At 49.1% G+C, this 20924-nt stretch overlaps 1 protein-coding gene across 1 annotated transcript; it reads left to right on the top strand.

The window, feature by feature from the left end:
* The first annotated feature begins 8507 nt into the window (after positions 1-8507).
* Positions 8508-19863, top strand: GALR1 (galanin receptor 1). Its single transcript, XM_065890332.1, has 3 exons — positions 8508-9173; positions 12668-12733; positions 19546-19863. Exons 1-3 carry the CDS (start codon positions 8508-8510, stop codon positions 19861-19863), a joined length of 1050 nt encoding a protein of 349 aa, XP_065746404.1.
* Positions 19864-20924: the final 1061 nt, after the last annotated feature.

Genomic DNA, 20924 nt, shown 5'->3' with positions numbered 1-20924 from the left:
CCACAAGTAGAGAAAGCCTGCGCGCTGCAGTGGAGACCCAGTGCCGCAACTACTGAAGCCTGTGCGCCTAGAGCCCGTGCTGTGAAACAAGAGAAGACACCGCAGTGAGAAGCCCATGCACTGCAACGAAGAGTAGCCCCTGCTCGCCACAAGTAGAGAAAGCCTGCGCGCTGCAGTGGAGACCCAGTGCAGCCAAATATAAAAGAAATAAATTAAACAAAACAAAACAAACACCATTCACTTTAAATACTGAAGTTCAAACAGACTTTAAAGAAGTGAATTAAAGAAATTCAACAGGTATTTCAGGAAGAACAATGTCAAACATCATAAAGTATCAGTAATGTAAGTGGACGGTGAGTCATTTCTTCTGCGTAATTATAGCCAGAAAGCGTTTGTTAGTTACAGTCAACCACAGGCTTCGTGGGCACATCGGTGATGCTGCAAAGATCAGCCCCCTCCTCCCTCCTCACCCAGGTGTGTTAGCAGCCAGGAGCCGGGAAGCAGCTCACTAAGGACACTCACAGTCACCCGAGCTATTTCGAGGGTATTTTGCTTGCTTTTGATGAGGTTAAATGAGGAGTTTCAGGACGGCAGTAATGTCATTCAAGGATGCTTTGCTTTTTGCCTCACCTAAGTTTTCTGTGTCACAGGACCCAATCCCCTTTCACCCATCCCCTAGACATGCAAAATGACTTTCATTCCAAGACCTGTGCTTTTCTCATCTTTCATTTTCCGGCAGCATCTAGCACAGTGACTTGCGTTTTACAGGAGCCTTAGACATGCAGCTTTCATTATGCGTTACAGGACTTTGAATATTTGTCCATTTGTAAACTTATGATTTGCACACTTTTGGGAGTGTGTATTTATTACAATTCAGTAAGAAATGTTTCTTAGAAGAAGCTGCACAGAGAGTAATCCTTTTTTTTTTTTAAGTTTTTGGCCTTAGTTCCCTGACCAGGGATTGGACCCATGCCTCCTGCATTGGAAGTGTGGACCGCCACACTTGGAAGGGAAGCCCTGAGAGTGATCCTTTTGTGATGTAAATGTTCTACATTTAATTCCTAGAGGGAGGATCGTGTGATGGTTTAAGTGGTTTCCTTCAGGGAATGAATGAATCAGTGCATTAAAGGAAGAAAAATTATTTACAAAGATGATTCTTAAATCAAATGTTGAGTGGCCTCTCCCTATTCTTTGAGCCCAATTTTCTTAGAAATGTTAAGGGTAAACATAATGATTACCTTAAATGTGAATAAAGAGAAAGAAACAAAGAGATAAAAAATGTAAAAATTAGAAATTTTTAATCTGGAAAACAGACCAAAAATAACTGGTTTCAAGCACTGATGCATTTAATTTATGTCATCTTTTATATTCTTTTCTCTTTCATATATACCTTGTTTCTCAAATTGCACATGAATATCTAAATAGTTGAGATGTGTTATATACAATTCCCATGAAGCAGTGCTGTATCAGACTTTTCTCAGTTGGCAGAACCTGACCTAAAATCCACTTGAAAAAAACCGGGAGTTCATTATCTCATGTGACCGGGAAGTCTTCAGGCATGGCTGGATCCAGCAGCTGTAGAGCTGTGGTCTGGGCTCCTCTCTCTCCATCCCTGGGCTTTGCTTTCCTTCATGTCATCTGTGGTCTCAAGGGGTTCACTTCCCACGGCAAGAAAGGCAGCTCTCACCCTATGTACATATCACAGCTTAGAACCCCAGGGGAAGCACAGCCTCTGGAGTCTTCTGACGGGGCCAAGCGTGGACAGGTGCTCAGTTCTGGAGTCAGGTGAGGATGTCGAGGTATCAATCAGGATTACTATAGAGTGTGAAGGCAATGTTCCTAGCACCTGCCAGGGATGCTGGCAGATAAAGCCTGTATTCACGTCAGCGGGTTTCTACACGATGGGACCTCAGTGCATTATACTCTAGAGGGTACTGTCACCCACTACAGCTGCCAGGACAGGCACAGCCCAAATAATCAGTAACAGTGTAAAGATCAAGAAAATCATATGTGGAGTGGAGCTGGTCCAGCCGAGGGCCCAGGTGGCGGGGCCTGGTGCCCGGGAGCAGTGGGCCTGGTGTCCGAGCCACTGTCGTCTCAGAATCTGAGAGGAGGGTTGTGCTAACTCTGCAGCCCAGAGGGGCTGCGGCCACCAGACAGCAGGTGGGACCGCATCCGGCCTCTCTTGGGTCTCGGGGGGTGGAGGGGAGCAGACAGCTGTCCTGGGGAGCCCCGGCGTGAGCAGAAAGGGCGCCCAGGGCACACGAAGGTGGAGAAGGAGGTCGTGGCTGCAGGGGGGCTGCGGCCACCTTTCAGCAGACACGGCACTGTGACAGGGCTTCCCTCCAGAAGCTGAGAGTAAATCCACGGAGGAGAGAAGCTCCACGGAGGAGAAAATCTGAATATTCCACAGAGGAAGCGATCTGAATATTTAGCCAGAAGAGAGTCTGCGGGTTTAAGAGTGGGAAATGCGTGCTCTCGACACACAGAATCATGACTCACAGGTGCTTCGAGAAGAGACAGCAGGAGAAGTGAGTCGCCCCAATGGGAGAGTCAAAGACACCCCAGGAAGAAGGCCGCAGGGTGGCCGGGCACGAGAAGTAAACGTTTTCCAGGTGTGACGAAAGGAGAGCTGGCATTCAGATGGACGGAGCGGCACGAAACAAGGTGAAGCGTCATGGAAAAGCACCGCGTGCAGGGGGAAAGCGTTAACGTGACTGGAGCCGCGAGCTCCCGGGAGGGCAGAGAGCTGAGAAGGGGCCGCAGAGACATCGGCTCCACTGTGGAAGGTCCCCCTGTGGCCACAGCGCCTGGTGGGAGACCGATGAGGTGTGGACGCAGGACTGGCCGGATGGAGCCCCATCTCAGGAGGATAATTCCTGCGTTAGGCAGAATGGAGACCCGAGTTTGCACACCCACCTTCATGTCCTCTTAAAAACTCAGGGTAATAACTCTGTCAATTGCTCACAAATCCCATCCCCCGTATGCTTCAGAGCGGTCCTTCATGACATAGGACCAACACAGTGAAAGCCCATGGAAGTAAACGTTGAGTCCTAAGGTGCCCTGTACTAGGCGGACATGGAACAGGAAGTACTTGGATGTGGACCTGTTTTTAAAGATTTGTTTCTTCATGTTCCCAGGAAACTTTTCACATCTTTCTTTAAAGGTATTTTTCTAAATTTCTCTCCCCTGCCCACAGTATATTTATGATACAGCATTAAAGTTTACTTTAAAAAATCCTCCCGTCTGGGCTGTGCCGTCCTGGGTGAAAGTAATGGGGTCCCTGGCGTCGCTGAAAGCTTTAGCTCTGGAAACCTTCCAGCCGCACACACGTGTTTCATGGACAAAAGCCTGAGGGAACTGGGTGGGACTCATTTCTTTTTTCTTTTTTTTTTTTGTGGTACGCGGGCCTCTCACTGTTGTGGCCTCTCCCGTTGCGGAGCACAGGCTCCGGACGCGCAGGCTCAGCGGCCATGGCTCACGGGCCCAGCCGCTCCGTGGCATGTGGGATCTTCCCGGACCGGGGCACGAACCCGCGTCCCCTGCATCGGCAGGCGGACTCTCAGCCACTGCGCCGCCAGGGAAGCCCCGGGGACTCATTTCTGTAGCTGAGCACAGCATAGACAGTCAGAAGGTAAAGGCAGGTGGTGTGATCTTCCAACAGGGACAGGAGGAGCAAAACCATCTGCCAGAAGAAAGGTCTAGAAAGCACTGGGCCAGCCTCAGGACCAGGAGGGAGGAAAGGGCTCCTCTGAGAACTTATGCCCACATCACCCGCCTCCCATACGTGTGTTCTGAGGCTTACCAAGCTGAGAACTTAACTTAAAAAGTCCCCGAGTTGATGGAGCCGTGGGGGCAAATGGCAGAAGCAAAGGCAAATACTTTTGTAAGAACGTCCTCTTAGTTCACGTCTTATAAAATTCCCACAGACGCATTCTGGCCAAGTAGAAATCGAAGGGATGATGCTACACAAGCAACTGAGAAGAAGCCCCAGGAAACAGTGAGCAGCAGTGGACCGCACCTAAAACCAGCACGTTCAAGACGCCTGAAGGAATCCGAGAGTCATTAGAAACATGCGCGATGAGAAAGAAAAAATCAATAAACGAGTCCTGGTGAATTTGAAAAGAAAAAATCTATCACAGATCAAGAGAGAACAGTGAAATGGGGGCTGTAGAATTGAAGGAAAATCGACAAATTGGCCCAGAGTAAGGAATTAAAATTATGAAAAAGTGATTAAGAGACACTGAGGCAGATACTGTAGCACACAGGGAACCCTATTCAACGTCCTGTGATGAGCCATAATGGAAAAGAATATATATGTATATAACGGAGTCACTTTGCCGTACAGCAGAAATTAACACAACATTGTAAATCAACTATACTTCAATAAAATTAAAAAAGAAAAAGAGACGCTGAGGCAGAGAGTGAAAAGGCCTCACTCGTGTCTCTCAGAATTCCAGGACGAGAATGCCAGCAATGGGGAAAGTCCATATTTAAAGAGAGGGCTTCCCTGGTGGCGCAGTGATTAAGAATCCACCTGCCAGTGCAGGGGACACGGGTTCGATCCCTGGTCCAGGAAAATCCCATATGCCATGGAGCAGCTAAGCCCGTGTGCCACAACTACTGAGCCTGAGTGCCACAACTACTGAATCCCGCGCGCCTAGAGCCCATGTTCTGCAATAAGAGAAGCCACCAAAATGAGAAGCCCGCGCACCGCAACAAAGAGTAGCCCCTGCTCGCCACAACTAGAGAAAGCCGTGTGCGGCAATGAAGACCCAATGCAGCCAAAATATATATATATATATTTAAAGAGATAATGGCTGAGAATTTTCCAATATTGATGGAAAATATTAATCCTCGGCCTCAGAAGCTCAACAAACCTCAAGAAGGATGGAAAAGGAAAACAATCAAACACAACGAAGTGAAATTATAAAACACCGAAGATAAAGATACTAAAAATTGAGAAAACAGTCAAATTATCTACAAAGGAGTGACGATAGCATGGCCTGACTTCTCAAGAGCAAAAATAAAAGCTCTGGAAAGTTGAATAATGTCTTCAGGTCACTGAGAGCCAAGAGCTGTCCATCTGGTCGACCACCGGCTGATGGTTGAACTAACCACAGTTTTGGGAATAAATGAGCAATTTTTATTGTTGACACCTACTGAAGGAAAATTTGAAATAAAATCTTTAAGAAGAAGGAAAATGATCTCCCCCAAAGGCCTAAGAAGCAAACATGCCAAGCATGTGCCTCCCTGGTTGCTTTCCGTCTCACTAGGATGCTCTACACTCAATATGCAAAAGGTGCTATGATCTGAATGACATATGTTCATATGTTGAAATCCTAAGTCCCAGCACGCTGGCATTAGGAGGTGAGGACTCTGGGAGGTGGTTAGGTTAGGAGGGTGGAACCCCAGGAATGAGATGAATGCCTTCATAAAAGAGACCCTGCAGAATTTCTCTGAACCTTCTCCATGTGGGGTCACAGCAAGAAGGCAGCCACCTATGAACCAGGAGGCAGACATCGACTCTACGGGTGCCTGGATCTTGGGCTTCTAGCTTCCAGAACCGTGAAAAATAAGTTTCTGTTGCTTATAAGCCAGCTGGTCTATAGTATTTTGTTATAGCCTCCCAAACAGACTAAGACAAAAGGCTTTCCCCTTTACCTCCTTCAGGTTCCCGCTTTCCCTGACTGCCGTATAATTACACTCTCCAGTCACTGTATCCTATCCCGCCTTCTCCTCCTTCATGGTATTTATATGGCATATTATAGCTTTATTTATTTTTAATATCTTCTTTCCATAATAAAAGATAAGATCCATGAAATAAGGGACTTGGTTTTGTTCGTTGCTCTATTTTCAGAACCTAAAATAATTTCAGGCACATAGCAGACACTCAAGGGTAACTAGTAAAAGGATAAAAACAGACCACATTCCTTCTTCCAAAAAGAGGGAAAAAGCCACCTTCAAATGCGACCCTCAAGATGTCAAAAAAGAGGGGGGGAAAGAAGCCTGGAAATAGAAAACCAATAGGAGGTATAAAATAAAATGTTAAAAATAAGTCCAAACAGATTAGACTTATAATTTATCATAACAATACATGTAAACAGACTAAACTCATCAGTTAAAAAATTAGAGATTGTCAAGTTGGATTTTAAAGTAATTCAGTTATGTGCTGTATCCAAGAGATATCAGGAAATCACAGGACATAGGAAGATTGCAAAAGATAGAACCGGCCAGTGAAATGCAAAGAATGTTGGTATATCTACAGTAATAAGAGACAAAGTACATCTTAAGGGAAATATAATCCTGACCATATAATATTCAAATACGGCAAAAGCCCCACAGTATATTATTTAAGAACATATGCATATGCCTTAAATGTATAAATAAATGACTGATAGAGGATGCATTTAGGTTACCTGGAGATGGAGGGGGCAGTGGCGGAGGTTGTGATTGGGGAAATACATTAAAGTGGTTTCAACTCTACTGGTAATTTCTTTTATTATTCTAAGCTGCATGGTGGGTACATGAGTATTTCATGAAGTTTTATCATATCTGTTCCATGTTGAAAATAGTTCATAATAATAAGAAAACTCTTCCCCAACTCTAATTACAAACAACTTTTGATGCAACAGGCTGTCCAACACAGGGTACCCTGAAAGTGTAGGTCAGAGAGCCCCTTGGGAAGAAAAGCGACACCGATGGGCAGGACAATTGAATGAGCTTTCCAAGCATCCTCTTAGGGAAGGCAAGGGCGTTCTTGGGTCAGCCAATTACTTAAACTCAATCTCATCCTCGGGAAATGTGTGTGGATGTAACAAGGGAATTGTGAGTATTAAATGAAACAATGAATGCACGTAAAGTGCTTGGTACATAGTAGGTGTTCAGTGAACCGCATCAAAATCTTTCTGGAAATGAAGCAGAATAGAACTAGCAAGTTAGAGTCAAAGAGAAATTAGATACTACTTACTTCCCAGACTTCCCCAGGCAAAGTCAGCACCTGCCCGAGGGAACGCTGCATCCCGTTCATCTTTGTATTCCCAGCGCCCTCAAGCACTGTGTCTGGCGCATGATGGACACTCAGGAATCATCTGGAGAATGCTGAAATGTGCCAGGATTCTTATGGACAAATCATATAAACACTGCAAATAAAGGAATCAGTTTCATCTCTCTAGTTGTGAACCAGCAAGATTATAAACAAGGGTAATGTTTACTAACACTACTACAGTACACTTAAACAGCTCCTTTTTTGGGGGGGGCGGATCCACATTTTACAACAGTGGTATTAAACGTGTTCTTTTCACGAATATTTCACGTCTTCTGTTTATGTCACTCAGATGAGTAACATAAGGCAAAACTGATCTAAAGTTGGACGATGTAAGCACGACACCTTCTCCTTTCATCTTATCCACATTTATCAAGAAAACTCAAAACAGGCCACTCGTTTTTCTTTCCTGCTTATTTGCTCCCTAGCAGCGGGCAGGGAGGGGCGGTTGGGATTAGGGACTTTACAAAAACTCCAGGTTGCCTCAGGGCCAATCACCGACTTCTTGGGCTTTATTCCTGGGGTAGGGAGGGCTCTCCCCGACCGCTCCCCACCCCCACCCCCGGAGGGCTAGGATGAACGGCGCTGACAGATACCGAGGCCTGCGCGCCGCCGCCTCCCCGCCCAGCGCGCACGGAGCGCGCTTTGCTTCCCTTGCCGGGGCAGGGGCTGCACGCGGCGTTTGTCGCCTTCGCTGGACGCAGGCAGGTCCGCACCGCGCGGAGGAGAGCGCGCGCGGCCCATCGTGGCGAGGAGGTGGGCGGCGACCCATCCCATTGGGATTCGTCCAGTCTCTCCGCGCCGGGGGGCGGGCGCGGATTTCCGCGGGGCTGAGTCCTGCCTACGTCTCAGTGGCGACGGAGTGGCCCCCTGCCAATGCCCACAAAGGCACAGAGCACTCTCCCGTTTGACCAAAAACCGCGAGGGGAGAGAGGCGCCGGCCGGTTGGGAGGCGAGGGCAGCCTTCTCCAGGAACCGGGCGGTACGTGGCCGCGCGCCCGGCTGTGTCCCCAGAGCGCCGCGGGAAAGGAGAGGCTCAGAGCAACAGGTGCAGCCCGCAGCCACTCCCGGGACGTGGGAGACGACCCGCAGGGGCTCGGAGTCGGTAAGGCGCGGAGAGGGCTCTGTCCACCCGCAGGGCTGCACCGGCAGGTCCCTCCTCCCGGGTGCGGGCGGATCAGCGGGCGGTGGTGCCTGGGCAAGGGGAGCCCTGCTTTCTCCGGACAACCGGCCCGGTCTGGGAAGGTCTAGCTCCGGCCCCGGTCCGTGTCCTCTCTCGGGCAGCCCCGTCCAAAAAGACGGTGCCACTAGGCACAGGCGCCCGGGCGCGTGCCCATCAGGGAGGCTCAGGCTCAGAAACTCGCGCTCTGCGTGCCAGGGGCTGGGTACCCCGGCTCCCCGCGGCGCCTTCCTTCCCCGGCCAGCACCTTTCGCGGCGCGACCCGGGCGCCCCCCGCGCGCCATGGAGCTGGCGGCGGGGAACTTCAGTGAGGGGAACGCGAGCGGGCCCGAGCCCCCCGCCCCGGACCCCAGGACTCTTTTCGGCATCGGCGTGGAGAACTTCGTCACGCTGGTGGTGTTCGGCCTGATCTTCGCGCTCGGCGTGCTGGGCAACAGCCTGGTGATCACGGTGCTGGCGCGCAGCAAGCCGGGGAAGCCGCGCAGCACCACAAACCTGTTCATCCTCAACCTGAGCATCGCCGACCTGGCCTACCTGCTCTTCTGCATCCCCTTCCAGGCCACGGTGTACGCCCTGCCCACCTGGGTGCTGGGCGCCTTCATCTGCAAGTTCGTCCACTACTTCTTCACCGTGTCCATGCTGGTCAGCATCTTCACCCTGGCCGCGATGTCGGTGGACCGCTACGTGGCCATCGTGCACTCGCGGCGCTCCTCCGCCCTGCGGGTGTCCCGCAACGCGCTGCTGGGCGTGGGCGTCATCTGGGCGCTGTCCATCGCCATGGCCTCGCCGGTGGCCTACCATCAGCGCCTCTTCCACCGGGGCGTCAGCAACCAGACCTTCTGCTGGGAGCAGTGGTCCAGCCAGCGCCACAAGAAGGCCTACGTGGTGTGCACCTTCGTCTTCGGCTACCTGCTGCCACTCGTATTCATCTGCTTCTGCTACGCCAAGGTGGGCCCCGAGGCGGCTCCTGCGTCCCTGCACCCCTTCCCGGGACCCGCAGCCGCCCCGCCCCTTTGCCCTCATTCCCCAGAATTTTCTGCGGGGACCGCGCGGTGACCCTTTCCTGCTCCCTCCGCCTCGGCTTGGGCTCGCGGGTCTGACGTTGCGCGGAAGTTACTCGGAGTTTGGGCAACGCCAGGGAAAGTTTGCAGCAGGTCACTTCCCGGCGCCCGTCCTCTCGCCCCGGCCCGGGGCCCTGAGGTTGTCCTGGCGGAAGGCGGCGTCAACGCCCACTTCTCAGTAGGGGAAAGCCGCGCCGCCCCTTCAGCGCGCGCGAGGGCTACCCCACGTGGCCGCAGGGTCACGGCGAGCGCTCCATCCTCCTGAGCGCACGCCTTTGCCAGGTGGAGGGTCCGCGCCCCTCCACAGCCCTCAGCAGGGCCTGATGGGGAGATTTCCCTGCCCGCGGGGTGCACAGGGTCGGGGGGGCCGGCGGAGACCGGCTCTGTGAAGCCGCTGCTTCTGGCGACAGAGCTTTGACTTTCGTCTTATACACAAGTTGGGCGTTACAAATCCAAGTGGTTAGACAGTATTTCTTCACGGAGTCTTGAGGGAGTCTCCAGAGAACGGGATGGATGGGCTTCCAGCTGCTGGATGGGCTTCCAGCTGCTGCTTCCCCGTTTCAGTCCTTTTAAGAAGGGGTAAGGAATATGAAGTGACTCAGGGGGCAGGTCTAAAGCCCTATCGCTGAGAGACACACTGTTGATACACCTCTGGTCCCCTACCCCTGCACCTCCTTATTGGGAAAATGGCTGTTAACCTTCCTGGTGCAAGCCTCCCCCTCGTAGCTCGAGAAAGTCCCATTCTCTTTCATTAATAACACATGAGTCTGAAGATTTTATACTGATCTGAAAGTCTTGTTTATACTGGAGTAAAAGTATATGCTGGATAGTTATGAGACGTGATTCACGGGGTGAGCTCCGCTCTCCCCGACACACCCTCCCCAGACCCATCACCGTGAGAAAAATACTGCTGTAACCACATTCTGAAATTTCCACTGTTTTCTCTTCATCTCCCTCTCCGTATCTCTCATTCTGTTTCTCGTAAGGCGGGGACTCTAGGACTGAATAATCAGATGAGGTAGAACGGCAGTCATTTCTTACATTCAATTCATAGAGCTTTTTGGTTTTTTTTTCCCCCCCAGCAGAAATCTTGACTAAAAGCCACCTGGTTTTGTTTGTCCCCTCCCCCCACGTCATCTGTGTTGAGTTATGTCTGTTTTGAGTGGTAATATTTCTGGATGTGATCTGGAAGAATGTCCTGCATCAAAGGGTTATATATAAAGAGATGTGGTAATTGGGGAAATTGGGAGGTCACTGCAGCTTAGCTCTTCAGTAAATGGCTGTTTTATTCATTTCATCTTCTGCAAACGCAAATCAAAGCTTGGTTTGCACAGCCCAGTGGTCTCCAGCGTGCGCTATCTCAATCTGCAGGCCGCCCAGTGGGTTGGAGCTATCGTGCATATTTTATTGATAAGGAAAGAGGGTTCTGGAGGAGTGAAGGAGCTGAACCCAGATTGTGAAGCTGGTAAAGGGTTCAGGGAGGATTTCAGTGCAGGGATTCCCAGTCCCCCAAGAGAGGGGCAATTGATGAGGGCCTGTAGGGCACGGACCTTGGGACTAGAGTGATTCTTACAATATTTGCCTCTTGCATCGTCATGGCATGGATTAGACTTGAAGCACATTCTTCCATCATTTCCCGAAAGTCTTCGGGGAACATAATTCAGGTCTCCTTAATGGAAACAACAAGGTAAATGTCTAGGAATAAATTAGGTTACATTTCTGTCATTTGAGAATTTATACAAGTCACACATAGGGCAAAATTTAAAATTTTTCAAAACTTCAAAAAATATATGATCATTGGGATAGTTTTTATATGGAAATGGTTTGCTTTTAAGCATAACTGGAACTTTCTTTGGAATTCAAGGTAATATTTGCATATTTATTCCAAACATGCTTGGGTGTTTTCTCCACTGACCACTCAGCAACATTCCTTAGGCGTTTTGCAGTTACCCAGACGTGATCCCCCCGAGTTTGTGGAAGGAATGAGTAACCCCCGGGGTAGTGTTATGAAGCAGGTAACATTGGACTTTTCCATATGGAGTCCTCTCCAGGTGGCCGTCTCTGATTTTGTTTTGCTGCGTCTCCTCTTGTCCCTTGCTTTCGGTCTTCTGGGAAGGCTGTCCCCAAAGAACCTCGCCAGGCCGGTCCTCGCCAGGCAGGGTCCTGTCCAGCCCTTTCCTTCCCCTGGAAAGTGCTCCTCATTTGTTCCTGCCAAAGCCTCTCTTCTGTCTTTGCCTTAGATTTGATTTCTTATACCCCAGTCTCTGTTGGCAGGACAGTAAACTAACCCATTGTCAATGTGCAGAGAGTCATCCCAAATGTCCCTGTAGCGAGTGAAAGGCTTGTCTTGCAGAGGATGCGAAGCCTCTGTAGGAAGTGAGAAGGATCTCAGTAGAGCTGGGAATTTGGAGTCGGAAGTTCACGCCCCCCGTGATGGCTGCTTGACCTGCATAGGAATCGTGAGGGTATGACTAAGTCCTCTGGCTTCCCAATCAGGGAAGGGCCGTCCAGAAGGGCTGCATCCCGCCGAACCGAGCAGGCTTTCACAGTAAGTCCAGTTCCATTCAATTACTTCCGTGCTGCGGCGCTTCAGGGGGACAGAGAGGTGGCTGGAACACTGCTTCCAGTTTTTGGAGAGACTCATCGAGTAACCGGTGGACAGTCTAAAGCCCTTAGTCACCCAGAGCTAATTTTCCTTAGATTTTTCACTCAGATGGGACATAAGAAAGAACTCAACATCAGTGTGGCATATGTACAGCCGTCTCGGCCCTGTTGTATAGCTTATGTTGTAAATTCTTACATAGAACCAAAGTGACTCACATCATTTCTCCTGAGTATTACATTGGCGAGAGAAGACAAAGCTAGTTTCTCTAAGGAAGGAAACCAGTGTCTCCCTGGAAGCCTTCCTGACGGGACATTAATTGTAGAACCTTGCTGAACGGTCTTCCAGTCATCAGTGATGCTGGAGGGCAGTCTGTAGTTTTTCCGTGTATCTAGGATTTAACATACGACAGGGACCTGGGGATTGTTAAAATGTAGAATCTTGGGGGAAGCCAAGGTGGAGGGGAGACCAACAAGGATGCATATATGGGTAGCGGTGTGGCTCTTTCTGGACGAAACCGCAGAGCTCTCTGCACCAGAGCTCTCTGCCAGCAGGTGCTCCGGCCGCAGATGGCACCTGGGCACCCCTCAGGGTTAGAGGCACAGGTGTCCTTGGCAGTTCTTAGTCACCATTACTCCACCACCTCATGTGAATTTCAGTTTGAATGACATTGCAAATGACGGTGGTCCCATTTCAGAACGTCCAGAAGTGTCGTTGCAAAATGGACAGTGATGTGTGGGGTCTGAGACAAACCGATTTTATTAGTCTGTGTTTTTCAGGTCCTTCATCATTTGCATAAAAAGTTGAAGAACGTGTCGAAGAAGTCAGAGGTATCGAAGAAAAAGGTAAAAATATTCGTGGACTTACAGCCTGTGCGCGTTTCTATAGCTCAGTTTACGTGTACTCTTAGCTCTCCTTGCAGCCACCCAGTGCCTGTGACGTTTTGGTTCCTGGGTACAGAGATTTGAGATGAGCCTCTTACCACTAGGCAGAGGGTAGAAATGGGAAGTGAGCTGTTGAGGGTGGCCGGGCTGCGCGAAAACGTGGATGGACGTCTCGGGAGGGATGGAAGTCTCGGGACGGGGGGAAAGGTCCATTTTCTGGATTCTCAGCCTCTTGAGAAGGTATGTGCTAGGTTGGTTGGGACAGAGTGTCGAGTGGCTGGATCCATACTTTGCGTGAAACTACCGTCACGTTATCGTGTATTGACCGTCTCTGATGTGATGCCAGGAGGCCCTGTCTTAATAATGTTCCGGGAGAGTGTTGTTACAGCCTCTCCCTGAAGCCTCAGACGCAGACACACTGTTTGTCTCTCTTCCTCCCAGACTTCTGCTGACTTTGGCCCCGAGGGGAGAGAACTAAAGATGGGAGGGGCCTCGGGGGATTTCAGCCCATTTTTAATTGTCTTTTTCATCCCGTGAATTCTGAATTCCAGAAGCTTCTCCTGAAGAGTATTACAGCATCTAACATCCTGCAGTTTATCACACTTCACATTTTGAGGAAAAACTGTTTTACAAATCAGGATTAATTTACCTCTTATTCAGATAATATCTATATCATCTCTGATTTTTAGGAAGTAGAATGAAAGTTGATGAGATTATTAGACCATATGATTAGGGAGGAGGAGATTATAACCAGAATCTTTACCCGCAAATATTACTCATAACATCTTAAAATACCTTGGTTTTCCTTCTAAATATTTATTATGATCAAGGACACATAATTTGCAGAAATTATAGTTTAATCAGATTTGCTTTAAAAACTTCTGCATAAATAAACTACAGCTCTTCCTGACCTTTCCTTGTTTATAAACAATAACGTGGCTAAAAACACACCTGTTCTCAGAGCCCGTGAAAAGAAATAGCAGAGAGTTGGTTAAAAAGCACAAAGTTTAGCTTGTGTTTGAAGAGGTTAACACCCTTGGGGAGGGTGGGGGCTTGCTGAACTTCTGCAGAGGTTATGCCCTTGGAACGTGGTACCTGCTTATGATTGAGGCCAAAGATTTTCTGCCTCTTGGCAGGAAGGAAATAAAACTTTTCTTTAGCATTGGCTGGATCTTACTTGCATGCTACAGTTAGTTTTAGTCTCTATATTTGAAAACTGTTGGAGAGAAATTGTGGAGGTTCCAGAGGAGAAAAAGTGATTAAAAGAATGAAAATAGGGCTTCCCTGGTGGCGCAGTGGTTGAGAGTCCGCCTGCCAATGCAGGGGACACGGGTCCATGCCCCGGTCCGGGAGGATCCCACATGCCGCGGAGCGGCTGGGCCCGTGAGCCATGGCCGCTGAGCCTGCGCGTCCGGAGCCTGTGCTCCGCAACGGGAGAGGCCACAGCAGTGAGAGGCCCGTGTACTGCAAAAAAAAAAAAAAAAAAAAAATGAAAATAGATCTTGGAAGAAATGATTAGAAAAGCTTCTGTTTTACAGTAAAATGATCTAAAGATCAGTGATTAGTTTAACATTTACATCATTTGGTTTTATGTGTATACGTGTGTGCATGGGGTGTGTGTGTGTGTACATATATATGTGTGGGTATATATTATATACGTATGTGTAAATGTAATTCTTACCATGGGAGAAGTTCTCAGCATTTGGAGGAGGGAAGCTTTTCTCTTCGATGCTCACAACCTCTGACCCTTAATAACCACTGAACAGATGGCAGATCTCTTTTGATATATTTAATTGCCTCTTTATTTGCACAGAACAAATAGAGTGTGGTGCTGGGGCCTGTGTGCGTGTGTGTGTGTGTGCGCGCGCACCTGTGTCTAGGCACGGGATAGCACACAGGTGCAGGGGTGGGGTGGGAAGAGGGAATGGGAGAGAGAGAGGAGAACAAGCAGACGGGAGACAGAGGGGGAAGAGCAGAGGGTCCAGGATGGAAAGCCAGCTTGACTGTCAACCCTGAAGGCGGAGACTGGATTGTCTCACGGTGATGCTTCCCCGGGTCTTCGCGCAGAACAGTCTTCCTGGTGTGTATACATGTTGAGTTGCTGGCGGATGATGGGGTGATGTGATAAGATTTTGATAGTTCCTTCATTTCAGCTGCGCCCATTTCCAGCTCCCCTCTCAGTGGCTGAGTAGGGCACCTTCCTCTGTGCTGTATCCACCCACCTGGGGACCCCCGAGTGTTAAGGCTGGTAGCACTCACGGGGCAGAGAGTTGGGTCTTTCATCACAAACGTGCCGAACAGTTATCCTGCGTGTTTGGAGGAAAATACAAATGAAGAGTGTGATTTCCGTGGCCAAAACAGTAGTGATCATAGTACAGAGCCCTGTGCTTCATTAATGCCAGGCTCTGCTGGACATAAAGACACGTTTTCCGGCACAAGGCTGATTAGATACTAAAACGAGATTCTTAAACAATTTCCGCGAGACTTCCCAGTGGGACAGACCTCCCCACCGGATGGTTCCTTCTAATAAGGAAGCAGACGCGAGGCCCTTTTGGTACCCTCTCAACCACGAGGTTCTTTCAGCAGCTGCTCTTTTTTTCCCCTTCTGGCTTGAAGTAATTCAGCAAGCTTTTTGGCCGTCATTTATACAATTCACAAAATGTTTTTCATCACTCTCATCTTTTAGTCACTTTTTTCTTCTCTGCCAAGTTCCATTAGACGGATTATGAATAAAATTCTTTGAAGAAAAAATAACGGATGTCTCAGATGGCTTGAAAAGGAGCATCTCAGAGGAGGAGAAATTAGTATTTTCCAGATACTTTCAGAGTGAGGAGTAAAAAGAAGACAGGCTAATAAAGCACCCAACCTCAAGTATAGGAATTAGTACAGAGATTTAGCACATGGCCTTAGATGATACCTTCTTCTCTATCAGGCGATGGTATGGTGGTTCTGTACTCTGCACAGACACGTGGGGAAAGTAGGAGGCGCATCGGATGCACATCCATCTGTGATTGAGGCCAATGATAACTGTAAGAAATGAAAATAGCCTCATTCCCCACAGAGGGGACTTGTCTTCTTACCGGCTGACATTTCAAAGGAGAAGAGAGGAAGCAGCTTTTGCGAATCCTACCTAGGAGACGGTGTGGGTCAGCCTAGGCGCTGTCAGCATTGAGGAAATACTTTAGCCTTTCACTTGGGGTGGATGAGATGATTTGCTTTTGTTGTGGCCTTTGTGGAATTCTTCACCGGTTCTTCAAACACGCGATTGAGATGTTTAGAAAGGCAGGTTCCTGGGCAGCTACCTAATCCCCGTGACCTATGGAAGCAGAGCCATCGGGCATGAGGCCTAGATACCAGAATTTTTGCAGAGCTCTGCCCTGCGTGATGATGGCGCGCTGATCTGCTGGAAACCCGGTTTGTGGTTGTTAGTACAACGCCTTATTTTGACCAGGTCTTGACCTGGAGCTGGCGTATTCCAGGCGCCTGCTTTCTGAGTCGGGTGTTGGAAGCAGTGGTGGCTGCAGGCCCTGTTATGCAGTGTGGACTTCTTTCCTGCATTCCCTCCCATGTCTTCCCGGTTCCCTGGACCCAGAGGCATCTGCAGCAAGCCTCTACTGCAAAGGAGACAGAGGAAGAAGCCATGTACCGCCTCTGCCTACACGCAGGGATGTGCGCGCCTAACGTGACGCCATGGCCGTGTGGACGCCTCCAGGGCTGCGGGGCTGAGCGCCAGGGCCCGTGTGCAGGGCGCCCACTGCTGTACCAGCTCTGACGGGCTGAATGCCTGTGAAACAGGCAGGAAATAAGTAGTGAGCCCTTGCTGACACTAAGCGGGGAGCACAAACATTCTATTAAACTCTTTTGGGAACAGGCTTCGATAAATGATACAGTTTATATAAGTACCGATTGAGTATTCTTCCCTGATTTATATTGTAATTGTAATCCGGTCACATTTCAAAGCTACAGGTAGGCCGAGAAAAAGAACCTCGTTCATGGTTCTGAAAAGACCAGTGGAACCGCTAAAAATAAAAGGTAGATTTTGAATGGACTTGGGTAAACAGACAGTAACAAACACCCCAAAGAAAACATACCATACTGCCCATTGCCCTACAATGATGCAGAGACAGATACACTGGCTCTTATCAGTAAGCTGCTGGGGTATATTTCTGCCCTAAGCTTGGTACTTAGTAAGAACTTCCTAAAAGGAACAATGAAACAGGATATCCAGAGAGTGTTTTGTGAAGCACAGAGACCTTCTTATTGTCTTAGAAAGAGCAGATGATGTGTTCCGTTCTATTTGCAGGTGGAATTACGTCTAGATGGTTTTTATTAAATCGTCTGGGAATGTATCCCGCACACCAATGGGTAAACAGGTTGACAGCAGACAATCCCTTAATAGATGTGCGCAGATTGCTGTTTGCTTTGTGCGCCATGGGGTCGGTGGCTTCAATCTGTATACCTGCCACCCTGTAAAAACCTGTCATCAGGTTTGTACCTGAGTTGTTTGAAGCGTTGAAATGGACCAGGCCCAGTCAGGGAATCGTCAGGTTGGGTCACCCTCTTCACAGGCCAGGAAAGTGAAGCCCAGGGAGGTGACATCATTTTTCAAAGGTCGTTAACCCGTTTATGGCTGATGTCGGTCCTTGGCTTTTGCACGATCCGCGCACCTTCTGATGGTGATCTCCAGCCCCGCTGACCACCGTGTTCGCCTTGACCTCGACCTGAGGTCTGAGTGTCTCCTCTCCCATTTCTGCCTGGGCTTCCTGGCTTCCAGCCCGTGTCTTGGACAGACTTCCTCTCCGAGTCAGTCTGCTACCTCGTGCCCCTCCTGGAGGAGCCTTAATCCTTACCTTCGGGGTGGTGGTGTCCTTAACAGCAGGATTCTAATTCATGGGGAGTAATAGGAACGTCATCTTGTCAGGTGGGAACATCCCTGCAGGGCCGGGGTCTGCGCTTCTCCCGGGGAAGAATGTGTGGGTCCACAGTGGTTCCCTAGTTGTGGAATCACTTTGCTCCACCCTGTGAGGTTGTAGGAGAAAGAAGCCTCCTTCCTTCTTTCTCTCTCCTTCCCCTCAACCTCCCCCCCACACACTCGTGGATCCCAGTCGAGATCCCAGTCTCTCCAGAGGGGAAGGTGGATGGGGGACCACCAGGCAGTGCTCACAGTGGATTTAGGGTCGTGACTGGGAGGGGATGATGGGCACCCACGCTCTCCTGCTCTGGGAGGTGTCCTGGTGGTCACGTTCCCACTCTGCATGTTCAACACGGTCTTTTAGAGCATCACAGCCTGGGCTTGATCTGAGGAGGAAGAGAGGCTACTGGATTCCCAACCTCAGGGGAGAGACGGAAAGCATCTCTCTCTCATGTCCTTCATATTCCTTTCACCTTCCAGGAGCAAACGCCCTAGAAGAGAATGGAGGGGGATGGGCGCTGGAGCAGGAGAGCGAGCCAGCAAACGTCCCCCCTGTGATTCAGTTACAGGACTGAGCCCACAGAGCTGCCCTAAGGCTCTGCGGTCCAGAGAGCCCTGGGTGCCCAGAGACAGGGATGCGGCTGCCGTCACCAGGTAGACCTTGTGGGATGTTCTCTCCCCGAGCGCCCGCTGTTCAGAGCACGGTTTGGGATCACAGAGACCGGCCTCCAGCTGTAACTCTGCATCCCGCCGGGTGGGGGGCGGCGGCGGGCAGCAGGCCCTGTCCTAGCCAGGCTAGGTCTCAGCGTCCTCATCTACACCGCGGATCATCGTGCGGTCTGCCCGGATTGGTGGCAGCGAGTGAAGAACGCAAAGCCAGCAGTCAGCCGAGGTCGCCTCTCGGTGCCCCCGACCCAGCCCTGGTTCTGCCGTCAGGCGGTTGAGCCCAGCTTACACGCTTTTAAGGAAGAAACCAGCTGATGGCTTTCTATTTTATACTTCAAACATTGTTAATAGCCCACTGTCTTTTGTTCGAATCCCTGGAGATGGAGTTTTCAGTTCGTTGCACTGTTGGCTTTTCAACGTGTCCTGATTTGGTGGTGATGGAGCACAGGAAAAGTGTCCCAAGACTTAACCCCAGCCCTTTAGGTTTGCAGCCCGTGGCGGGCACTCAGAACAGATGCAGCGGGGAGACGGGGGCACATGCGTGGTGCGCGGGAGGGAAGGCTCCTCTCGTGTTGAGGTTCTTACCCAGGGAAGATCTTCTCCCATCACCTGCTCAGCAGAAACCTCAAAGGATGCCTGTGGACCCTGCCTCTGATTTCTAGGTGTTTCAGATTCAGGAGCGGCAGGGAAGGGTGGAGACACAAGCAAACAGGGAGACAGGCCCTGAAATGGCTCTCTGGACCCACTGCATGTGTTGGGGGTCTCTAAGTTTGTCCAAGTTCAACAAGGAGAAATAAACATCTCCTCTTGTCTGTGGAGGCAGCTCTCGGAAGCAGCGTTCACGAGCTCAGCTGAGCTGCCTCCCTGGGCTCAGTCCCACTGTGTGCTGTGCATCGGGTTGTAAAGTTACCGTGTTCAATCTGTGTGTTCCTGTTGCCATGACTCAAAGCACGCTTCCTGTTATCCATATGCGTTTCACATACCTGCTAGAATTATTCCCTATGGAGGGTCAAGGCCGGTCCCGGGGAAGTTTTGAACAAAACTGCCGCGCGAAGTGAAGGTTAACACCTAAGGCAGATTTAGTACGTACCCGATCCTGTGAGAATACACAGAAAATTCTCTCAGGGCGTGCTGTAAGAGGCTGGGTTCCTTTCCTGCTGTAATCGATGCATCGCCTTTCTTTTCCTTCTCCTAGACTGCGCAGACGGTGCTGGTGGTGGTCGTGGTTTTCGGGGTCTCCTGGCTGCCTCACCACGTCATCCACCTCTGGGCTGAGTTTGGGGTCTTCCCACTGACGCCCACCTCCTTCTTCTTCCGGATCACCGCCCACTGCCTGGCGTACGGTAATTCCTCCGTGAATCCCATCATTTACGCGTTTCTCTCTGAAAATTTCAGGAGGGCTTATAAGCAGGTGTTCAAGTGCCACGTTCGCAACAAGTCACCTCTTAATGACACTAAAGAAAATAGAAGTCGAATAGACAACCCGCCATCAACCAATTGCACTCACGTGTGAAAAAAGATCAACACGTTCTTCGTGCGGCGTTTCCATACTTGTGGAGTAGACACGTAAAAAATACAATGAGGTGTTAAACAAGGCGGCAACTTGTTATCTTCACAACAGTTCATATTATATTAATTCAATTCCACTTGTGTTTAAAAAGTACTTTGATCTACCTGGAAAATCCCTAGGTCTAGTGAAGATTATTTCTAAATTTTATTTTATTTCTAAATTCGATTCCATAAGCGAAAGAGAATAAAATAGTTTTATACCTCTTAAGAAATGAAAGTTTAATAGAATTCCCTACGTTTGTTCAGTTCTTCATAGGATAAGGAATAAGGACCTAGAAAGATGGCCAGGAATATTTGTGATCTACGTTTTGAAGCAAATTTATTTAGAAAACGTGTTTGTGCTTTAGTTCTTCAATTTTGAGATAAGGGGTAATATTAAAACTGTGTGTTTTAAAATACGATCATGGACACATGAAAGTGTTCCCTGAGTTTTATTTTTGCGACCGTTTATATAGAGACACTGCTATTTGATGGAAATAAGTTTAGTGCACGTGTCACATTTGCTCCCAGTTGTAAGTAGTGTACAGGGCTTCTGAGTTGTGCTGCGTCTGTCTGCAATCATGAGGTCCATTAAGTTTATCTCAGGAGGTCAGGAGGTGTTGCGGCCATGACCCTGGGTGTCAGCCATCGGGATGTCAATTAAAAGCTATCCTGTGAACTTAGTCTTTATTGAGTTGACTAAAAAAATCAGGGAAATCACCACCTGCAACTATTCTAATAGTGGAAGCTGTGAATGAGATTCTGAGAATGAAACTGGACATTAAAATTTTATATATCTATATCTATATCTATCTATCTATCTATCTATCTATATATATATATGGCAAGGTATTAGCTATGCCTTGAATGTAATCTACCCCAAAGAGAGAATTTAAAAAATGTCAGTGAAGATGATGTACAGAAAATAATTTCCATAAATTCAGAAATTAGCAAGTCATATGAGATAATTGTCATGCCATGTGAGGAAAGCATATACTAAATGTTTGGTTCGGATAAATTTTGAAG

This window comes from Phocoena phocoena, chromosome 13, assembly GCF_963924675.1.
Source record: "Phocoena phocoena chromosome 13, mPhoPho1.1, whole genome shotgun sequence".
Taxonomy (NCBI): Eukaryota; Metazoa; Chordata; class Mammalia; order Artiodactyla; family Phocoenidae; genus Phocoena; species Phocoena phocoena.
This window is presented reverse-complemented; position numbering and strand designations above follow the sequence as displayed.

Coding starts and splice junctions, on each gene's coding strand:
- GALR1 (XM_065890332.1), top strand. CDS start 8,508: ATGGAGCTGGCGGCGGGGAACTTCAGTGAGGGGAACGCGAGCGGGCCC. Junction 9,174..12,667: donor TCTGCTTCTGCTACGCCAAG/GTGGGCCCCGAG, acceptor TGTGTTTTTCAG/GTCCTTCATCATTTGCATAA. Junction 12,734..19,545: donor CAGAGGTATCGAAGAAAAAG/GTAAAAATATTC, acceptor TCCTTCTCCTAG/ACTGCGCAGACGGTGCTGGT.